Source organism: Rattus rattus, chromosome 1, assembly GCF_011064425.1.
Source record: "Rattus rattus isolate New Zealand chromosome 1, Rrattus_CSIRO_v1, whole genome shotgun sequence".
Taxonomy (NCBI): domain Eukaryota; kingdom Metazoa; phylum Chordata; class Mammalia; order Rodentia; family Muridae; genus Rattus; species Rattus rattus.
In genome coordinates, this window is record NC_046154.1 from 31,114,903 (window position 1) to 31,133,142 (window position 18,240).

The window sequence follows — 18,240 nt, forward strand, 5'->3', positions numbered from 1 at the left end:
TTCCCTTCTGTCTGGGTGGATCTGTGACTTTTTAACTAGCTTTGGCGGTCTGCAATGGGAAATCTGCTCTTTCTCTTGACCTCCAGCCTCTGGAAGCCTAAGCTAGCACACCGGAGAATGGTGGCAAGAGGTCAGAGAGCCGAGGCATCCCAACTGTATCAGTGACTTTCCTGTTGCTGCGATAACGCACCAAGCCCTAAAGCAACTTACAGAAGAAAGGGCTTATGTTGGATTTCAGTCCGAGGGGGAGGCCACGGAAGACATAGCAACAGGTGACAGGGAGCCAAGTCAAGAACATACAAGCAGGGCTGGAGAGATGGCTCAGCGGTTAAGAGCACTGACTACTCTTCCAGAGGTCCTGAGTTCAATTCCCAGCAACCACATGGTGGCTCACAGCCATCTGTAATGAGATCTGATGCCCTCTTCTGGTGGGTCTGAAGATATAGCTACATACATAAAATAAATTAATTAATTAGATAAAAAAGAACACAGGAGCAACAGTAAAGGCTTGTTAGTTACTGAATTATGCCTTACACCTCAGCAGTGAAGCAGTAAGTAAGCAACACAGGGACCTTGGCTGAAAGGTGGAATTGAATCAGTTTTCATGATCTCCCGAGGAATAAAAGAATGGAGATGGGGTTGGGGATTTAGCTTAGTGGTAGAGCGCTTGCCTAGCAAGTGCAAGGTCCTGGGTTCGGTCCTCAGCTCCGGAAAAAAAAAGAAAGAAAGACAGAAAGACAGACAGACAGGTAGAAAGAAAGGAAGGAAGAGAGAAAGAAAGAAAGAAGGAAAGAAAAGAAAGAGTTAAAACCTAGAGTATGGGAGCATGAAACCCCGGGTTCAGTCCTCAGCTCCCATCAAACAAACAAAAACAAAAAGACAAAATAGCAAAACCCAGAGTCTGCCCAAAGTGTCCAAATACTCCTCTGTATATACATAAAAGTCCAGAGGGCTATCGTTTGACTACAGAAATGGAAGAAATTCACTTGATCATCACATGAAGAAAACTTCAAGAAAAGTGTTTCCCTTAAACTTGGCAATGGGTGCAAGAGAAACAATCACTTCTGGAGAATCCAAGCACAGCCAGACTGGCTCACTCTTTAGTCTAGAGAAGCTAGAGAAACTCAGTGCAGACACGAGCAGAAAATCATCCCGGGGAGGTGGTGCTCCAGGAGCCTGGCAGAAGCAAACGTTAGGAGACCAGGGATCTGTCTCAGACACTGTGGCGATGGCCTTGCAAGCATGAAGACCTGAGTGCAGATCTCTGATACAATGGACAGGACGGTAAGCATCCATAGCCCTAGGCTGGAGAAGCAGAGGCAGGTAGAGGCTGGGGCTCGCTGACCAAATAGAGTTACAGAACTAGTGATGCCAGATTCAGCGAGATGCCCTGTCCCAAAAAATAAGGTAGGAAAAAAGTAAGGTAGATCACAACAGAGGAAGACATGCTATGTCAACCTCTGGTTTTCACATAGACCTACATGTATATGTGCACGTACACAGAAACACACACACACACACACACACACACACACACACACACACACATCTCTTTAGCAGAACATAATGGGATAGTTCCTTATTTTAATTTCAGTACTCAAGAAGAGGAGGTTGGAGGATCACCGTGAGTTCAAAACCAGCCTGAGCTACATAGGGAGCCTGGGCTGTACATGGCGATTTTGTGCCCTCAAAAGTAAACTCATTTTTCCCCTAAGATTGAAAATTATTCCCACTAATAAAGTTCCAAAGAAAATGAGCAATCAAATGTCACTGAACACGAAAGGAAATATGGCTTCATGGATAAGAACTCTAGCGAGGGGTAATTTCATGTATCGACTTGAACAGGTTAGGAGATATACAGCTAGCGGTAACCAACAGAACCCCTAAATATTATTTTTCTCTATAATAATAAGTGTATTATAAGGTCAATAAGTGTATTTCCAAAAGAGATTAGCAGGCTGGGTAAAATCTATTCTTACCTATGTTGGTCAGCATGACCCAATGCACCCAGAGTCTAGTACAAGCGAGAAGACAGAAGAAATGTCCTTTTTTTTTCTTTTCTTTTCTTTTTTTCGGAGCTGGGGACCGAACCCAGGGCCTTGCGCTTGCTAGGCAAGCGCTCTACCACTGAGCTAAATCCCCAACCCCAGAAATGTCCTTTTTTTCTTTTGTCTTAGCCTGAGACATCCCCTTCTATTGCCTTTAGATATTGGGGTTCGATTTCTGAGGCTTTCAGCTTCAGACTGACATTTGTTCTAATAGCTCTTGTTTACAATGCCAGATTCCCTTGCTTTCCAGATGCAGAGAGCGTGTCAGGAAATCTCAAAGCTCCCACAGCTGTGTAAGCCCATTCTTCTGAAACTGGGTGTAGAGCTCCGCCCAGTTAGGTCTGTTTCTCTGGAGAGCTCTGACTAAGGCAACCAGTAAAAACAGTAAATCAGGCTGGGGATGTTGCTGGCTGGGAGAGTGCTTGCCTAGAAAGCATGAAGCTTTGTTCTAGCCACATAAACGGGGTAGAGGGGCTCAGATGTGGCTCACATCTGTAACCTCAGTACTTAGAATTGGGGGGGTGGAGAGATGGCTCAGCGGTTAAGAGCACTGACTGCTTTTTCCGAGGTCCTGAGTTCAATTCCCAGCAACTACATGGTGGCTCACGGACAGCTGCAGTGTACTCAAATAAATAAAAAATATTTTTGAAGAAGAAGGAGGAGGAGGAGGAAAGGAAGGAAAGAAAGGAAGGAAGGAAGGAAGGAAGGAAGGAAGGAAGGAAGAAAGAAAGAAAGAAAGAAAGAAAGAAAGAAAGAAAGAAAGAAAGAAAGAAAGAAAGAAGACAGAATGAGAAGGGAGAAGGATTGGGAGTTCAAGGTTGGCTGTAAGGTTCAGAGTGAATTCAAGGTCAGCCTGGGATACCTGAGACCTTGTCTTCACAGATTAGAGGTTGACCTAAGAGGATGGGAAATGAAGGAATAACAGACACCAGCACAGAAAAGCTGGGATTGGGTGGGCTGTGGGCTATGAAGGGGACACACCAGCAGCAGCCCAGAAATTCAGCACGTTATTATATAGAGCACCAACCAGGAGGCAGGTTAGCTAATCTGGTAGGAGTTCTCTATAAGAGAGTGGCCTAGTTAGGGCTATGCTGCTGTGAACAGATACCATGACCAAGGCACTTCTTACAAGGATAACATTTAATTGGAACTGGCTTGCAGGTTCAGTCCATTATGATCAAGGCAGGAGCATGGCAGCATCCAGGCAGACACAATCAGGCAGAGCTGAGACTTCTATATCTTCATCTGAAGGCTGCTAGCAGGATACTGGCTTCCAGGCAGCTAGGATGCAGGTCTTTGGTTCTTTTTTTTTTTTTTTTTTTTTTTTTCCCCGGAGCTGGGGGACCGAACCCAGGGCCTTGCGCTTCCTAGGCAAGCGCTCTACCACTGAGCTAAATCCCCAACCCCTAGGATGCAGGTCTTAAAGCCCAGGCCCACAGTGACACACCTACTCCACCAAGGCCACACCTTCAAATAGTGCCACTCGGTGGGCCAAGCACATACAAACCGTCACAGAGAGCAATCTGAGGTTGCAGTGGGGCGAGGAAGTCCTGAGTGGCGGCTGGCATCTTTAATCCCAGCACTCTAAAGACATAGGCAGGTAGATCTCTGAGTTCAAGGTCACCCAGGTCTACAGAGTGAGTTCCAGGACAGCCAGGGCTACACAGAGAAACTCTGGAGAGAGAGAGAGAGAGAGAGAGAGAGAGAGAGAGAGAGAGAGAGATAGATTCAGAGAGAGAGAGAGAGAGAGAGAGAGAGACGCCCACAGCAACTTAATTCACAATGGGCCCTGTATTAGTAACACATACATATTATTAAAATTGATTATATATACATATATTAAAGGGGAATTTACTGCACTGGCTTATGAGGTGAAGTAAGGGTAGTCCAACAGTGGATGTTTTACGCTAAAGAGGCTGAGAACGCAGTAGTTTTTCATCGATGAAGCTCGAAGTCTCAGCGTCTTCAACCCAGCCCTGAAGCCGTGGGGGATTCCCAGAGAGCTGCTGGTCTTCAGCAAACGTTGGAAGCCCTGAGGAGTCGGCTCTAACACTGGTGAAGGGACGCTGCAACAGCAAGATAAAATGATTGCCCGCGAGAAGAAAGGCAAGTGAAGTTCAAAGCGTCCTTCTTCCACCGCCTCTTATCTGGACTGCCACAAGGTGTGGCCCGGATTTAGCATGTGTCCTTCCAGCATCGAATAACTGAATTACGAAAATCCATCACAGACGTGTTCAGGGTCTTCAGCCGATTGCAGATGCAGCCAAAATGACAACGGAGACGAGATATCAGACACCCCAACTGGAAACGACCAAAAGGTCTGCCAGTGGGGAAAAAACAAGGTTAGAGTATACGATAATGTTAAATTAGAAAAACCATGCAGCAGATAGAAACTTTAGGAAGAGAAAACAATGATTAACCTCAACCCCGGGTTCCCAACACTTAGAAGGCTGAGGCAGGAGGAATTAACAGGAGCGTCAGGTCGGCTTGGCCTACAAAACCAGTTGCAGAGTAGATAAACATTAAAAAAAAATGCTCTCCTGTAGAACTTAGTAGTCTAGCTTCACAAAATGTAGTGCCTAGGGGACTGACGAGATGGCTAAGAACACTTGCTCTTGCAGAGGACCCTGATTTGGTTCTCAGCCCCAGGCCCCCACATGGTGGCTCGTAACCATTTATAACTCCAGTTCAGGTCGTCTGGCATCCTCTTTGACCTCTCTGGGCTCCAGGCATGGACAAGATACACATGTATGCATGTAGGCAAGACACTCATACACATAAAACAAATAAATCTTTTTCAAAGTTTTTTTTTTTTTTTTTTACAGTGTGGTCCATAGGCCAGCATCTTTCCCACTAATGTTCCCTGGGAGCTCATTACAAACAGACTCTGGGCTACAGAAACCTCCCATAGTTATATGTAGCTGAGTTGCTGGAGTGTTTGGCTAGCATGCACAGATACACACATACATATAAAGAATAATATTTACAAAATACCATTCCAGGCATAGCAAGGGGAAGCTATAACCAAAGCTACATGGGGAACTGAGTCAGGAGGATCCACTGAAGGCAGCAGACGGTTGCTAGCCTAAGCAATGTAAGTAAACCTAATTTCCAACGAATAAATGGTCGAGATGAAACAGTTAACATGTATTTTGCTATCTGTATTTTTATAGCTTAAACAATAAAATACGCACTAAGTGGTGGTGATGGTGGCACATGCTTTTGATTCCAGCTCTTGGGACGTAAGGGCAAATGGATCTCTGTGAGTTTGAGGCCAACCTGGTCTAAAGAGTGAGTTCCAAGACAGCCAGGGCTGTCATATCTCAAAAAACTAAAAAAAAATAAAATAAAATATCTTGGGTCACTAATGTGTACCAAAAGTGACTGATAAAGACCGATAACGGTATCATAATAAACATCTTTGGTTTGATTTACTTTATCTTATTATTTTTAAAGACTCGTTTCTGTGTGTTTGCATTGTGTCTCTGTGTGCATGGCCCGGGAGCCGGAAGAGGGCACTGGATCTCCTGGAGCAGGAGTGAAAATGGCCTCCACAGGCTCATAAATTAGAGCGCTTGGCCCCAGCTGGGAAAACTGTTTGGAAAGCGAAGGTGTGGCCTTGTTGGAGGAGGTGTGTCACTGGGGGTGGGTACCCTGCCTGCCTGTCTGCTACCACACTCTCTACCATGGTGGTCCTGAACTCTAACCCTCTGGAACACGAAGCCCTGATAAACTCTTTCTCCCATAACTTGCCTTGGTCACCGTGTCTCTTTACAACACGAGAAAAGGAACCAAGACATGGAGTCACTGGCAATTCTAAGTCACCCAACATGGGGGCTGGAGCACAGTCTCCAGGCCTCTGCAAGAGCAGCCAGTGCTGTAACCACAGAACCATCCCGCCAGTGCCCTCCACCGCCTTAAAAATTTTGTTCTATTTTTCTTTATGTTTGTTCTATTTTAGTTTTATTATATGCGGATATGCGAGGGTGGGTCGCTTCAGGCCAGAAGAGAGCACTGCATCCCCTTGAACTGGAGTTACAGGATGCCCGATGTGGATGCTAGGACCCAAATTCTGCAACAACAAATTTCGGCAGTAACAGCAGGCACTCTTAACCACTGAGTCATCTCTACAGTCCCCTCTTTGGTATATTTCAGTCCGTCGCAAGCATCTTCAGACACTGGGTGTCAATCCAGCTGCTGATTAAATTGAGATACAAAGTGCTGGGGTAAGCAAGACAAGCTATCTAACAATGACAGCTAGATGAGAAGTGGGAGACCTCTTGTCATGGTATCAGCTTGGCTAGGGAGCTGACTTAAGAGTGGTTTGGTTTGGGTTGGGTTGGGTTTTGTTTTTTTGAGGCAGGGTTTCTCTGTGTAGCCCTGGCTGTCCTAGAACTCACCATGGAGATCAAGCTGGCCTCAGACTCAGAGAGCAGCCTACCTCTGCTGCCCAAGTGCTGGGATTAAAGGTCTGAGTCATCACCATCCAGCTCAACAGGGACTTAAGGAGTAGCCATAGGTCTGATAGGCTGATGATGAGTTTGATGTTATGGGAGGGGGGCGGGGGAGGGTTTTGGAAGATGCACCACTGATCCTAAAGACCCAGGCAAGATGCTCTTTAATTCTGTAAATCTCTAAAACAAAGATCTTTCTTTCCCCAAACTCTTCTTGTCACTGATCCATTTGTTCACTTGCTGTTCCTGGCATGGGACACAATAAGCAAACTGGAGTGGAAGGCGGCCCTGAGAACCTCTTGCTGATCACCAACCTCTCAGCAGAGACAGAAGTGTCCTCAGTCTCCCCAAGTTGACTTATGTGCTCTTTTCTCAACGGGAACCAAAGGTTGCCATTTTTGTTTGTTTGTTTGTTTGGGTTGGTTTGGTTTTTCGAGACAGGTTTCTCTGTATAACAGAACCCCAGCTGCCCAGGAATTCACTGTGTAGACCAGGCGCTGGCCTTCAACTCACAGAGATCTGCCTGCCTCTGCCTCCCAAGTGCTGGGATTAAAGGTGTGCGCCGCCGTTCCCGGTTTGTTTGTTTGTTTCTTGTTTGTTTGTTTGTAAAGGTGGACTCTTTCAATTGGTTTCTGAGTCCTCCACTAACTCCAAGATATTTGGACTTTTCCTTGCCTTATAAAATAAAAAAGTGTTTCAACTCATTTTGTACTAGCTCTTAACAGAGCATTTTCCCCCTAATGATCCAGGGTGCCATTACTTTGAAGTGGTCTTAAAAGTTTCGAACTGGAGACAGAGTTCTCATTAATTACTCTAAACACTGTTGGAAGACCAAAGAGATACACCGTTCCCTATCATACATCAGAACTTAGGGAGAACATACACTATCAAGACCTTGTGTGTGGGGCGGGAGAGATGATGGACCAGAAGGCCTAAGTTCAGTTCCAGCATCCATTTCTAGGGGCTCACAACCATTTGTAACTGCAGCTCCAAGAGATCTGATGCCCTCTTCTTGTGGCACAAACCCACACAAGAGACTCAAATAAAAACAAAGAACGAATCTTTTTTTAAAAGGCCATGTGGTCTGTGCTGGCTTGGAGACACAAGACACTTACTACAATGAACTAGAGATCATAAGCGGATTTATATATGGAAACGGATTGACAGAGAGGGTGTAGCAGATAAGATAGGAACGGAGAAAATTGGCCACTGATTTGGAAAAAAAAAATTAATTGAATTCCGACTTCACACACACCAACTCCACTTGGATTGGATTAATTAATTAAAGGACAAGTATGAAGTTATTAATAGAAGTTATATTAATCTGGGTTTTGCAGAGAAACAGACCAGGAGAGGAAGAGGAGGAAGATAGATTTATTATAAGTGGTTGGCTCCCACGGTTATGGAAGCTTTGAAGTCTGGGGGTCTGTGTGAGGTAAGCTGGGGGCCCAAGAGGAGAACTGACCACCTTGTTCTAATCTGAGACCCAAATCAAGGGACAAAGTCCCAAAGACCACAAGGCAGTCAGGCAGAGAGAAAGAATTCTTTCCTTCTGTCATGAGAAAGCGACATCAGAAGCAGGCTTGTCTCTTTCTATCAGAATTCACTGAGTAACAGACAATGAGATTTCATCACCTCCGATTTGCCGCCACAGACCACAGGTTTCGTTTGATAGCTGTGGCCACTGGCCGTCACAGCTTCTTCCGTTCCAACCTTCACTTTTTAATTCTTATAAAATGACATTCATGTTTTTATGTATTTAGCTATTTATTTGTATGTGTGAGGATGTGTGGGTGCACTTGTCATAGATTGCTTGTGAGAGTCGGTTTTTTTTTTTTTTTTTTTTTTTCCTTTTCTATTTTTCGAGCTGGGGACCGAACCCAGGGCCTTTGCGCTTGCTAGGCAAGTGCTCTACCACTGAGCTAAATCCCCAACCCCCGGTTTTCTTCTTCTACAATGTGGGTTCTAGGAGTTGAACTTGGGTCATCCGGCTGTGTGGCCTACTAAGCCACCTTGCTGGCCCCTGATCCTAATACTTAATATGAACTCTCAAGTTACACATTACAGTTCACACACACACACACACACACACACACACACACACACACACACACCACTACACATCACATCATATCACAAAATATATGTCTTTATTCCCAGCACTGGAAAGCAGAGGCAGATGGATCTCTGAGTTTGAGGCCAGTCTGGTCTACAGAGCAAGTTCCGTCGGGACAGCTAGAACTGCACAGAGAAACCCTGGCTCAGAAAACCAAAGAAGAGGTGGGAGGGGGATTTGAAGAGTTTACAGGGTTCAAAGAGAGCGAACTGGAACAAGAGCTTACGTGGGCGCAGCGTGGATACAGGTGATAACATGAAATGTTCACGTAAGAACCTGGCCACAGAGTTTCAGCACCTGAGCTGGTTCTAAGCAGAATTGGCTCAAGGCACTGATGCTGTTGTAAAAATATAAAAAATAAAAAAGTGGTTGGGGATTTAGCTCAGTGGTAGAGCGCTTGCCTAGGAAGCGCAAGGCCCTGGGTTCGGTCCCCAGCTCTGAAAAAAAAGAGCCAAAAAAATAAATAAATAAATAAATAAAATAAAAAAGTATGGTTGTCTTTTACCTCGCTGGGTTCAGCACTAGTGCCCCAAGATATCTGCTGGATATCATGGCAGAAACACATCCCAACTCCATGACGGCCCAGTGTCTCTTGCCGCCGCACACTTTCCTACACTCAAACTGTCACATACACAACACAATAATCTTTGACCCAATTGATAAGATATAATTGCCCACTTAATCATACAAAGCCCGGTGCCATCCATCCCTTAAGAACATTGATAACAACCTGTAAATACACAGAGCGGAATCTTAACGTCAGCCTCCATCGTCCTGCCACGGCTTCTCTCCCTCTCCCTCCTCTCTCCTCCTTTCCGTTCCAGTCTCCTCTTCTTCCTTCAAACTTCTCTCCCGCCCATCCTTCCTTCTCCTCCAATGACAGGCCTCCTTCAATCCCGTACCTGCCCGTCATCTTACAAATTCAATGGGGAGAAGGTTCTGGTGAAGTCACCTGAGTCCTGAGTACGTGGCTAGGCAGCTGTCCTTGGAACATCGGAATTAGCATCAAAATACAAATAACTCCAGGGCAAACCACAACACACTGAGTCAGATCCTTATGAACAGCAATTCAAACGGGCTGTGTCAAACGGGAACACGCTAAGTAGTATGGGAATGAGACGGAGGTTGGGGGACAGGCTGAAGTCTTCCCCAGTATTGGGTGTGTATGCATCAGAAGAGTTAGGTGTCTCCTTTCACATAAAAATCAATCATTGGTCTAGTGTGTTTGGTAAGTTCACAGGCCGGGTTTTCTGATAGGGTTTTACATGCCTGTGTGCCCATGGGTCTTAGATTGCATTGTATTGCTGTAATGAGACACCCCGACCAAGGAAATTCTTATAAAGGCAAACATTTAATTGGATCTGACTTACAGTTCAGAGGTTTAGTCCATTATCATCATAGTGGGGAGCATCCAGGAAGTTGTGGGGCTGGAGGAGCTGAGAGTTCTACATCTTCATCCAAAGGCAAACAGGAGAAGATTGACTTCCAGTCAAAGATGAGAGTTTTAAAGCCCATGCCCACAGTGGCACATTTCCTCTAACAAGGCCACACCTACTCTAAGAAGGTCACACCTCCAAATAGTGCAACTCCCACGGGCTAAGCTTTTCAAACCACTACACCGTGCATTCCTGGTTTGATCTGGTAAGTTTATAGATGGTGGTGTTTTATTTGCATAGATAACTTAGCAGCCTGTGCCTTATGGTTTGTGCTGGGCACGTGCTCAGGGCTTTACTTGCACAAAGAGGTGGAATCTTTGCCTCAGCGTTCAGGACTACATTGCAGCAAATTGTTGCTTTGTAAACGGCCAGTACAAGGCACACCCAAAAGCTGTCCACTGTTCTCTACAAGCCGGTGTAGCATACAGAGACCATGGCCTGATCTTACACCTCCTCAGCCTTCAATAGACTAGTCAGACCGTCCAAGTGAGAAGGGCAAGCTTCCAGTCCACGACTTAAATGGTAACCTCACAAGAAACACTCTCTCAGACACACCCAGAAACACTAGCCAACTGAGTATTTGGGCACACTGAAGCCCAGTTAAGTTGGCAGATAGCATGATCCATCTGTGTTAGATAGGGTTTCTATTGCTGCAATAAAAACACCCTAACCAAAAGCAGCAGGGGAATGGGGGGTACATGTTCAGCTCACAGTTCCACATCACAGTCCATCACTGAAGAAGTCAAGGCAGGAAGTCAAACAGGGCAGGGCCCTGGAGGCAGGAGCCGATGCAGAGGGCGTGGATGGGTGCTGCTTACTGGCTTGCTCCGTGTGACTTGTTCACACGGTTCTCTTATAGAAGCCAGGACCACCTGCCCAGAGGTGGCATCTGCTAACACATGAATCACCACTCAAAAAAAAAAATGTACCACAGGCCAACTGATGGTGGCCTTTTCTCAGTTGAGGTTCCCTCTTCTAAAATGACTTTAGCTTGTGGCACGTTGGCATAAATCCAGCCAGCGCATTGTAGAACTATAAGTAGTTTTGGTTTGGGGTTTGTTTGTTTGCTTACTTTTGGTTTGTTGTTGTTTTGTTTTGTTTTGTTTTGTTTTAAGAGCTGAGGCCTTGAAGGCCAGGCATGGTGCATGCCTTTAATCTCAAGACTTGAGAGACAGAGGTAGGGAGATCTCTGTGAATTCAGTCAGCCTGGTCTAAGAGCAAGTTCCAGAGCAGCCAGGGCTATGTAAAAGACCCTATGTTAAAAAGAAGAAGGAGGAGGAGGAGGAGGAGGAGGAGGAGGAGGAGGAGGAGGAGGAGGAGGAGGAGGAGGAGGAGGAGGAGGAGGAGAAGAGGAAGAAGAAGAAGAAGAAGAAGAAGAAGAAGAAGAAGAAGAAGAAGAAGAAGAAGAAGAAGAAGAAGAAGAAGGAAAAAGAGAAAGAGAGAAAGCAAAAACACAAGCTTTGAATTAGGAGATCCTGTCACACATGTAGCTGGCTAAGAATTGATATTAAGGATTCTTTTAATCCATCTACATGAGCTCATTAAAGACAATTTTAAGCTATAACCAGGTAGGGAAAAGAGAGTGAGCAGAGAACCTTACAGGCAGAATGTTTGAATGCCGTGCACATGGAAATGAGTTCAAATCCATCAGTGTCCTGTGCCTGTCAAGAACAGAGCTTGGGCACCGGCACCGTGTACACCTACTGGAGTGGTGCAGAATTTTAAAGATCTGAGTTGTATTTTGATTATGTGTGTGCGTGTATATCTGTGTTTGGTCAATGAGTGCAGTGCCTGCAGAGGCCAGAAGAGGGCATCCGATCCCCGGGAGGTGGATTTACAGGTGGTTGTGAGCTGCAGAGAACTGAATTCCAGTCCTCCAGGAGAGAACTCTCTTAACGGCCATTTCCAGCCCTAGACTGGCAAATTTCTTTACTTTTGACAATTCTAAGCGTTAGATAACGTGTGAGCCAACTGGATTTTGTATATATTTCTGGCAAAGGGATGAATGAGAGCAATTGTTTTCCTTAATTTTAAAAAGTATTATTACTATTACTATTATCATTAATGTGTGTCTGTGCTTCAACATTATAACAAGACTGCAAAATCAAAGATGAAAACAGGCACTTAAGGGGTTGGGGATTTGGCTCAGTGGTAGAGTGCTTGCCTAGCAAGCGCAAGGCCCTGGGTTTGGTCCCCAGCTCCGAAAAAAAAGGAAAAAAAAACAGGCACTTAGAGTCTCCATAGGGGGCTGGAGAGATGGCCCAGTGGTTAAGAGCACCAACTGCTCATCCAGAGGTCCTGAGTTCAGTTCCCAGCAACCACATGCTGGCTCACAACCATCTGTAATGGGATCTGATGCCCTCTCTGGTGTGTCTGAAAACAGTGAAAGTGTACTCATATACATTAAATAAATAAATAAATCTTTTTTAAAAAGAATCTCTGTAGGATAAAGAGACAGCTCAGCATTTAAGAGCATTTTTTTTCTCTTTCAGAGAATTTGAGTTCAAATTCCAGCACCTATGTGAGGCACCTCACGACTGACTATAATTATAGTTTCAGATGACTTAATGCCCTCTTCTGGTCCCTGATGGCACCAACAGATATATACATATACATGAAATAAGTAAATAAAATAAATAAAGCTTTAAAAAAAATACCCAGTGGCACAAGCCTTTAATTTTAATCCCAGCGCTTGGGAGGCAGAGGCAGGTGGATCTCTGTGAGGTTGAGGTGAACATGGATGGTCTATATATAAAATTCTGGGCCAACCAGAGCTGCACAGTGAAAGAAAAACCAGAGGGACCACAGAGAACAGCTAACCAGCTTACCCCCAGGGCATGGTGCCCTGGGTTCTATCTTCTGTGCCACAAACCCAACAAAAACCAAACTAGAGAACAGGTGGCTCTTTCAAGAATGGAGGTCAGGCGTGGTGCCGCAAGCCTTCAATCCCAGCACTCTGGAGGCAGACCCAGGCAGATTGCTATGAGTTTGAGGCCAGCCTGGTCTTATGTAATGTTTTGTTGTTGTTGTTGTTTTGTTTGTTTGTTTTTTTCCGGAGCTGGGGACCGAACCCAGGGCCTTGTGCTTGCTAGGCAATCGCTCTACCACTGAGCTAAATCCCCAACCCCAAGGTCTTATATAATGTAAGCTGAGTCCGGGCTACCCAGTGACACCCTGTCTCAAAAATGAAGAGGGGGGGGTGGGGGGAAGAAGAAAAAGAACTTGAAAAAAAAAGCCAGAAAACTGGCTTAATAAAGCAGTGAAGGAATCCAGAGGGCAGTGGAAGTGTGTGTGTGTGTGTGTGTGTGTGTGTGTAGTTGTTTTAATTTTTCCTTGGAGAAAGCCACCAGACTTACTATTTTGCACAGCAAAGGATTATTTTTATTTACCCAGAGTTCTGTACTGTTTGTCCTGTTTTGCTTTTCTTTTTGTCTTAGTGGGGTTCTCAATACGTAACCCAGGCTGTCCTCAAACTTGAAAAGATCCTCCTTCCTCAACCTCCCTAACTGTGGAATTACAGGTCCGTCCTAACACGCTTGGCCTGTTTCTCATTACTTTCTGCATCACGGACCTTCAGTTTTCTTCTTTTGTTTTGGTTGAGATAGGGTTTTATTGTTGTTTGAGGCAGGCTCTCTTGTAGCCCAGGCTGTCCTTAAACTTGATATATAAGCTCATAACGGCCTTGAGCTTCCGATCCTCCTGATTCCACTCTCCAAGCATTAGGATGTGCACCGCTGTGCCCAGCCATAGACCTTCACTCTGAGAAATGTTTTTATAAAATCTCTCAAAGCTAACCAGAAACCTAACTAGGAACCTCAGATATTACTGGTTAATTAAGACGATTTGCACGCGCTTAAATGCAACTAAATCTCAGGAACTTAAGGCGCTGAATTTTGCAAGCAGGAAAGATGCGGAGTGTTTAGACCACTGTTACCTGAGCCAGCACCGTGCCGGCTTAGGACTCAATAGCTCGGGGAAGAGAAACTGCCCAGCCCTGGCAGCTGACTTCCCGTCGCTGCCATGTGCCATTGTTAGTGGAATTGAAACACTGCTGCTTTGGTTTGATGCCCGAGATTAAAGTTATCTCTTGTGAAATGGAAAGAATACTTTTTCTGTGCCGTGCTCGGTTGGAGAGGTCCCAGAGTAAAATTGCTTGAGCCGTTAGTTACATTGTTCTTTTGCTCAATGCCATGGACATCCAGGCAGGGGCTCCGTAACCTCAGGCCCTAATGATTCCGGAGAGTCATCCTCCTGCTGAAAGTCCATTCCCGCTGATGTTATCATCGATGCTACCACCAGGAACCAGCGAAGCAGGAACTCGGCTGCGCTACATGCTGGAGGAGCTGCAATTCAGCTACAGCCCGAAGGCCACAGAACTTGGACACCCCACTGCAGAAAGTCCTTGGCAATGAGAGAGTGACTCCTGGAGCTGTGTAATGGATGAAAGGAGTCACAGCAAGGCTAACAGATTCCCCCCGTGATGTTTTGAGACCCATCATTGAATTCTTCCGGTGCAAAATCATAACCCAAGTCTCTCGGGATACACACCTGCCAACAGATGTGAGACTGGAGTTAGCTTCAGGCTCATCACTGTGCTTTGTACCCAGAATCAGTCGTCTGGGAACTATTGACAGAGTTGGTCCATGAGTCCCGCCCCTTTCAGGCATAGCTGAGTTCTCCTCAGTGGCTTTTAGAATCCTCTGTGCCATTTACCCTGATCCATCTGCAATATCTATCTGTGTCTAAAGAAGAGTTCAGGACTTCTCTTTGGAGTCCTTCAAGACCCGGATAAATCCCTAGATATAAATGGATCCAAAGGAAGGAGCATTCATCTAACTTCTCTCAGAAAGACCAGAAGGAACCGAGCCCTAATGTGTGCCTAAGCATGCCTTTCTGATACATTTATAGTACCTGAAAGCAGTTCTTAAAGATAACTTTAAATTTTCAATTAAACTTAAATAATTTATTGAATTGCAGCTCCACTGTCAGTGCATATGTGGACATACATCTCTAGATTGCGGCACACGCTTACAATCCCAGCAGTAGGGAGTCTGAGGCAAGGTCATGAGTTCAAGGCCAGCCTTGGCTACAAAGTGAATTTGGATGAGACAGTGTCTCAGATGTCTGTGGCCTGCTGACAGGAGTCTGAGTTCTGGGACCCACAAGGTAGAGAGAACGAACTTCTTCTGAAAGTTGAACTCTGACCTGTACATGGGTGACATGGCATGTGTGCAAGAGTAAACACACACACACACACACACACACACACACACACACACACACACAAATAAATAAATAAATAAATCTTATTTTTTAATTTAATATGTGACTTGCAAGGCAGTAGATCTCTGTATTATATGATTATATTTTTATAACTATATTATATAATTATATAATAGATCACTCTATTTGCAAGACCACCTCAGATCCCCATGTTAAGTGAAATGAGCCAGACCCAGGAAGGCACATGTCACATGTTACTCTTGATACATGGAATCTAGGAAGAGCTAACAAAGGCTGGACTACTCTGTAGCTGTCCATTGTGTCCCTTTGATCTATAATGTAACTGACTCTGATCTTTCTTTGTTGTTGTTTTGTCTGGATGATGTCTGTTGATGAAAGTGGAGTACTGCAGTCCCTTTCTCCAGCACTGTATTGGACTTGTCTCTCCCTTTATGTCTTTGTGGCATTTAATTTTTGAAATTGAGTGTAGTAACCTTGTGTGTGTATTTATACTTGCTTTCTCTTCTTGCTGAATTGTTCTCTGTCTCAGTACATAGTGAGCTTCTTTGTGTCTCCTGGGTAATTTTGGCTTGAGCCTCTTTTTCTTGGATAAATCATAGCTCCTCTTACTTCCATTGAGATTCTGATTCTGTGGAATGTGGTTTTCCATGCTTTTACTTGCTGTCTCTGTGTCTTTTCTGGTGAGGTGAGTTTCTTGCAGGCAGTGAACAGTTGCATTTTATTTTTAAATCTAGTTATCCAGTTAGCATTTTTGAATTGCAGAATTATGACCCAATTTTATTCAAGGTTATTATTAAAAGGTATATAGTAGTTGTTGAATAAAATGCAAGCAATTGTTTTTAAATTTGATCAGATCAATGTTATATCTTTCTTTAATTTTTAAAAAATTTATTATAAGCACTGGCTGCTCTTCCAGAGGGTTCAATTCCCAGCACCCACATGGTGGCTCACAATTGTCTATAACTCCAATTCCAGGGGAACAAAGCCCTCTTCTGGCTTCTGAGGGCATCAGGCATGCATATGGTACATGCAGGCAAAACACTCACAGACATAAAATAAGAAAAACTGTTTTTAAAGATTTATTTATTTTTCTGTGTATGAGTATTTTGCTGCTATGTATGTCTGTGCACTATGTGTGTTCCTGGTGCCCATAGAGGCCAGAAATGGGCATCAGATCCCCTGGAACCAGAGTTATAGATGGTTATGAACTGCCATGTGGATTCTGGGAAGCTAACAGGTCTCCTGGAAGAGCAGCCAGTGCTCTTAACCTCTGAGCCATCTCTCCAGCCTCTTCTTTTTTTAATTAAAAAATATTTTTTTTTATTTTTTAGTGTGTGTGTGTATATGTGTGTGTTTGACAGAGAGAGAGAGAGACAGAGTCAGAGACAGAGACAGAGACAGAGATTTTGCACATGCAACAGTGCTCATGAAGAAGACAAAGAAAAGATTGTATGAGTCAATTCTCTCCTTCTACCATGTAGACTTCAAGTATCAGACTCAGGTCACCAGGCTTGGTGGCAAACTCCTCTACCCACTGAGCTACCTGACCAGCCCCTAATATTGTTCCTTGAGAACGGTTAGTTCATTTATCCTTGCTTTAAATGCTGATGTCTATTTTGGCTTAAACCTACCATCTTGCTATTTGTTTTCTTTTTTAAAAGATATTTATTTATTTCTATTTTATATGTTTGAATGAGTGCCTGAATGTAAACAGATGTACTTCATGGTGTGAGGAGCTAGACAAGGGTACCAGAGCCCCGGGAACTGGAGTTACAGATGGCTGTGAGCCGCCGTGTAGGTGCCGGGGACTGAGCTTGTCTCTACTCAAGCAGTATCTGCTCTTGACCACTGACAATCCCTCCAGCCCTGATTGCTTTTGCTTTCTAGTTCCTTGTCTTATGAATCTCCCCCACGTCTACACCATGTGCCTTTTTTTTTTTTTTTTTTTTTTTTTGAGATAAGGCCCCTCCACATAGCCATGGTTGACCTGGAACTCACTATGTAGATGGTGTTGACCTCAAAGTCACAGAGATCACCCGCTCTGCCTCCCAAGTGCTGGGATCAAAGCACCCAAAGCGTGTGCTACCGGGCTTGGCCTTTATGTCTATGACTTGGTAATACTTGGATTACCACCCTTACTCTTTGTGCTTCTAGCTTTTTGTTCTATGTTCTTCTATAATTATCTCTACGTTTGACTGAGAGATTGCAATATGCATTTTTATTTGATTTTGATGTTTTGAAATAGAATTTGCAGCATAATCCAGTCTGGCTTCAAACTTTTGATCCTCCTGCTTCAGCCCCTCAATTTTTTTTTTTCTTTTCTTTTTTTTCGGAGCTGGGGACCGAACCCAGGGCCTTGTGCTTGCTAGGCAAGTGCTCTACCACTGAGCCAAATCCCCAACCCCAATTTTTTTTTTTTTAAGAGAAACATTGTTGTTTAATGGTAAAGCCCAGCACACTCCAGCACACTCCAGCACCAGGACTGGCATGGAGTTAGAGCAACAGGGACGGCTGGGTGACCCCATGGAGCCTCACGCAGTGAAGAAAATGAGGAAGGCAACGATCAAACCAAAGAGCCCCATGGCCTCAGATAGGGCAGAGCCCAGGATGGCATAGGAGAAGAAGTGCTGCTTGAGAGATGGGTTCCTGGCATAGCCAATAGTCAAGCTACCAAACACTGTGCCAATGCCAGCCCCTGACCCAGCCACACTAACTGTGGCAGCCCCAGCACCAATAAACCTGGTTGCTGCATCAGTGTCCCGGGAAATAACACTGGTCTGGAATTCCCATCTGGCCACCTGGAGAGGGGAGCTGCTGTAGGAAGGCTGTTTAGATGGGGACTCTGGTCTACTCAGGAGGGAAGCAGACACAGGCCTGATTAGACCCCTGGCACAGGAATGAATCAGAACTAGAGACATGATCAGTGCCTTGGTGGTCTGCAT

The 18,240-nt window shown here is 44.8% G+C and overlaps 1 protein-coding gene across 1 annotated transcript; it reads right to left on the minus strand.

The window, feature by feature from the left end:
• Positions 1-17,829: 17,829 nt before the first annotated feature.
• Positions 17,830-18,240, minus strand: LOC116899674 (ATP synthase F(0) complex subunit C1, mitochondrial-like). The gene has a single exon (XM_032901863.1). The coding sequence runs from the start codon at positions 18,238-18,240 to the stop codon at positions 17,830-17,832; it is 411 nt and encodes a 136-aa protein (XP_032757754.1).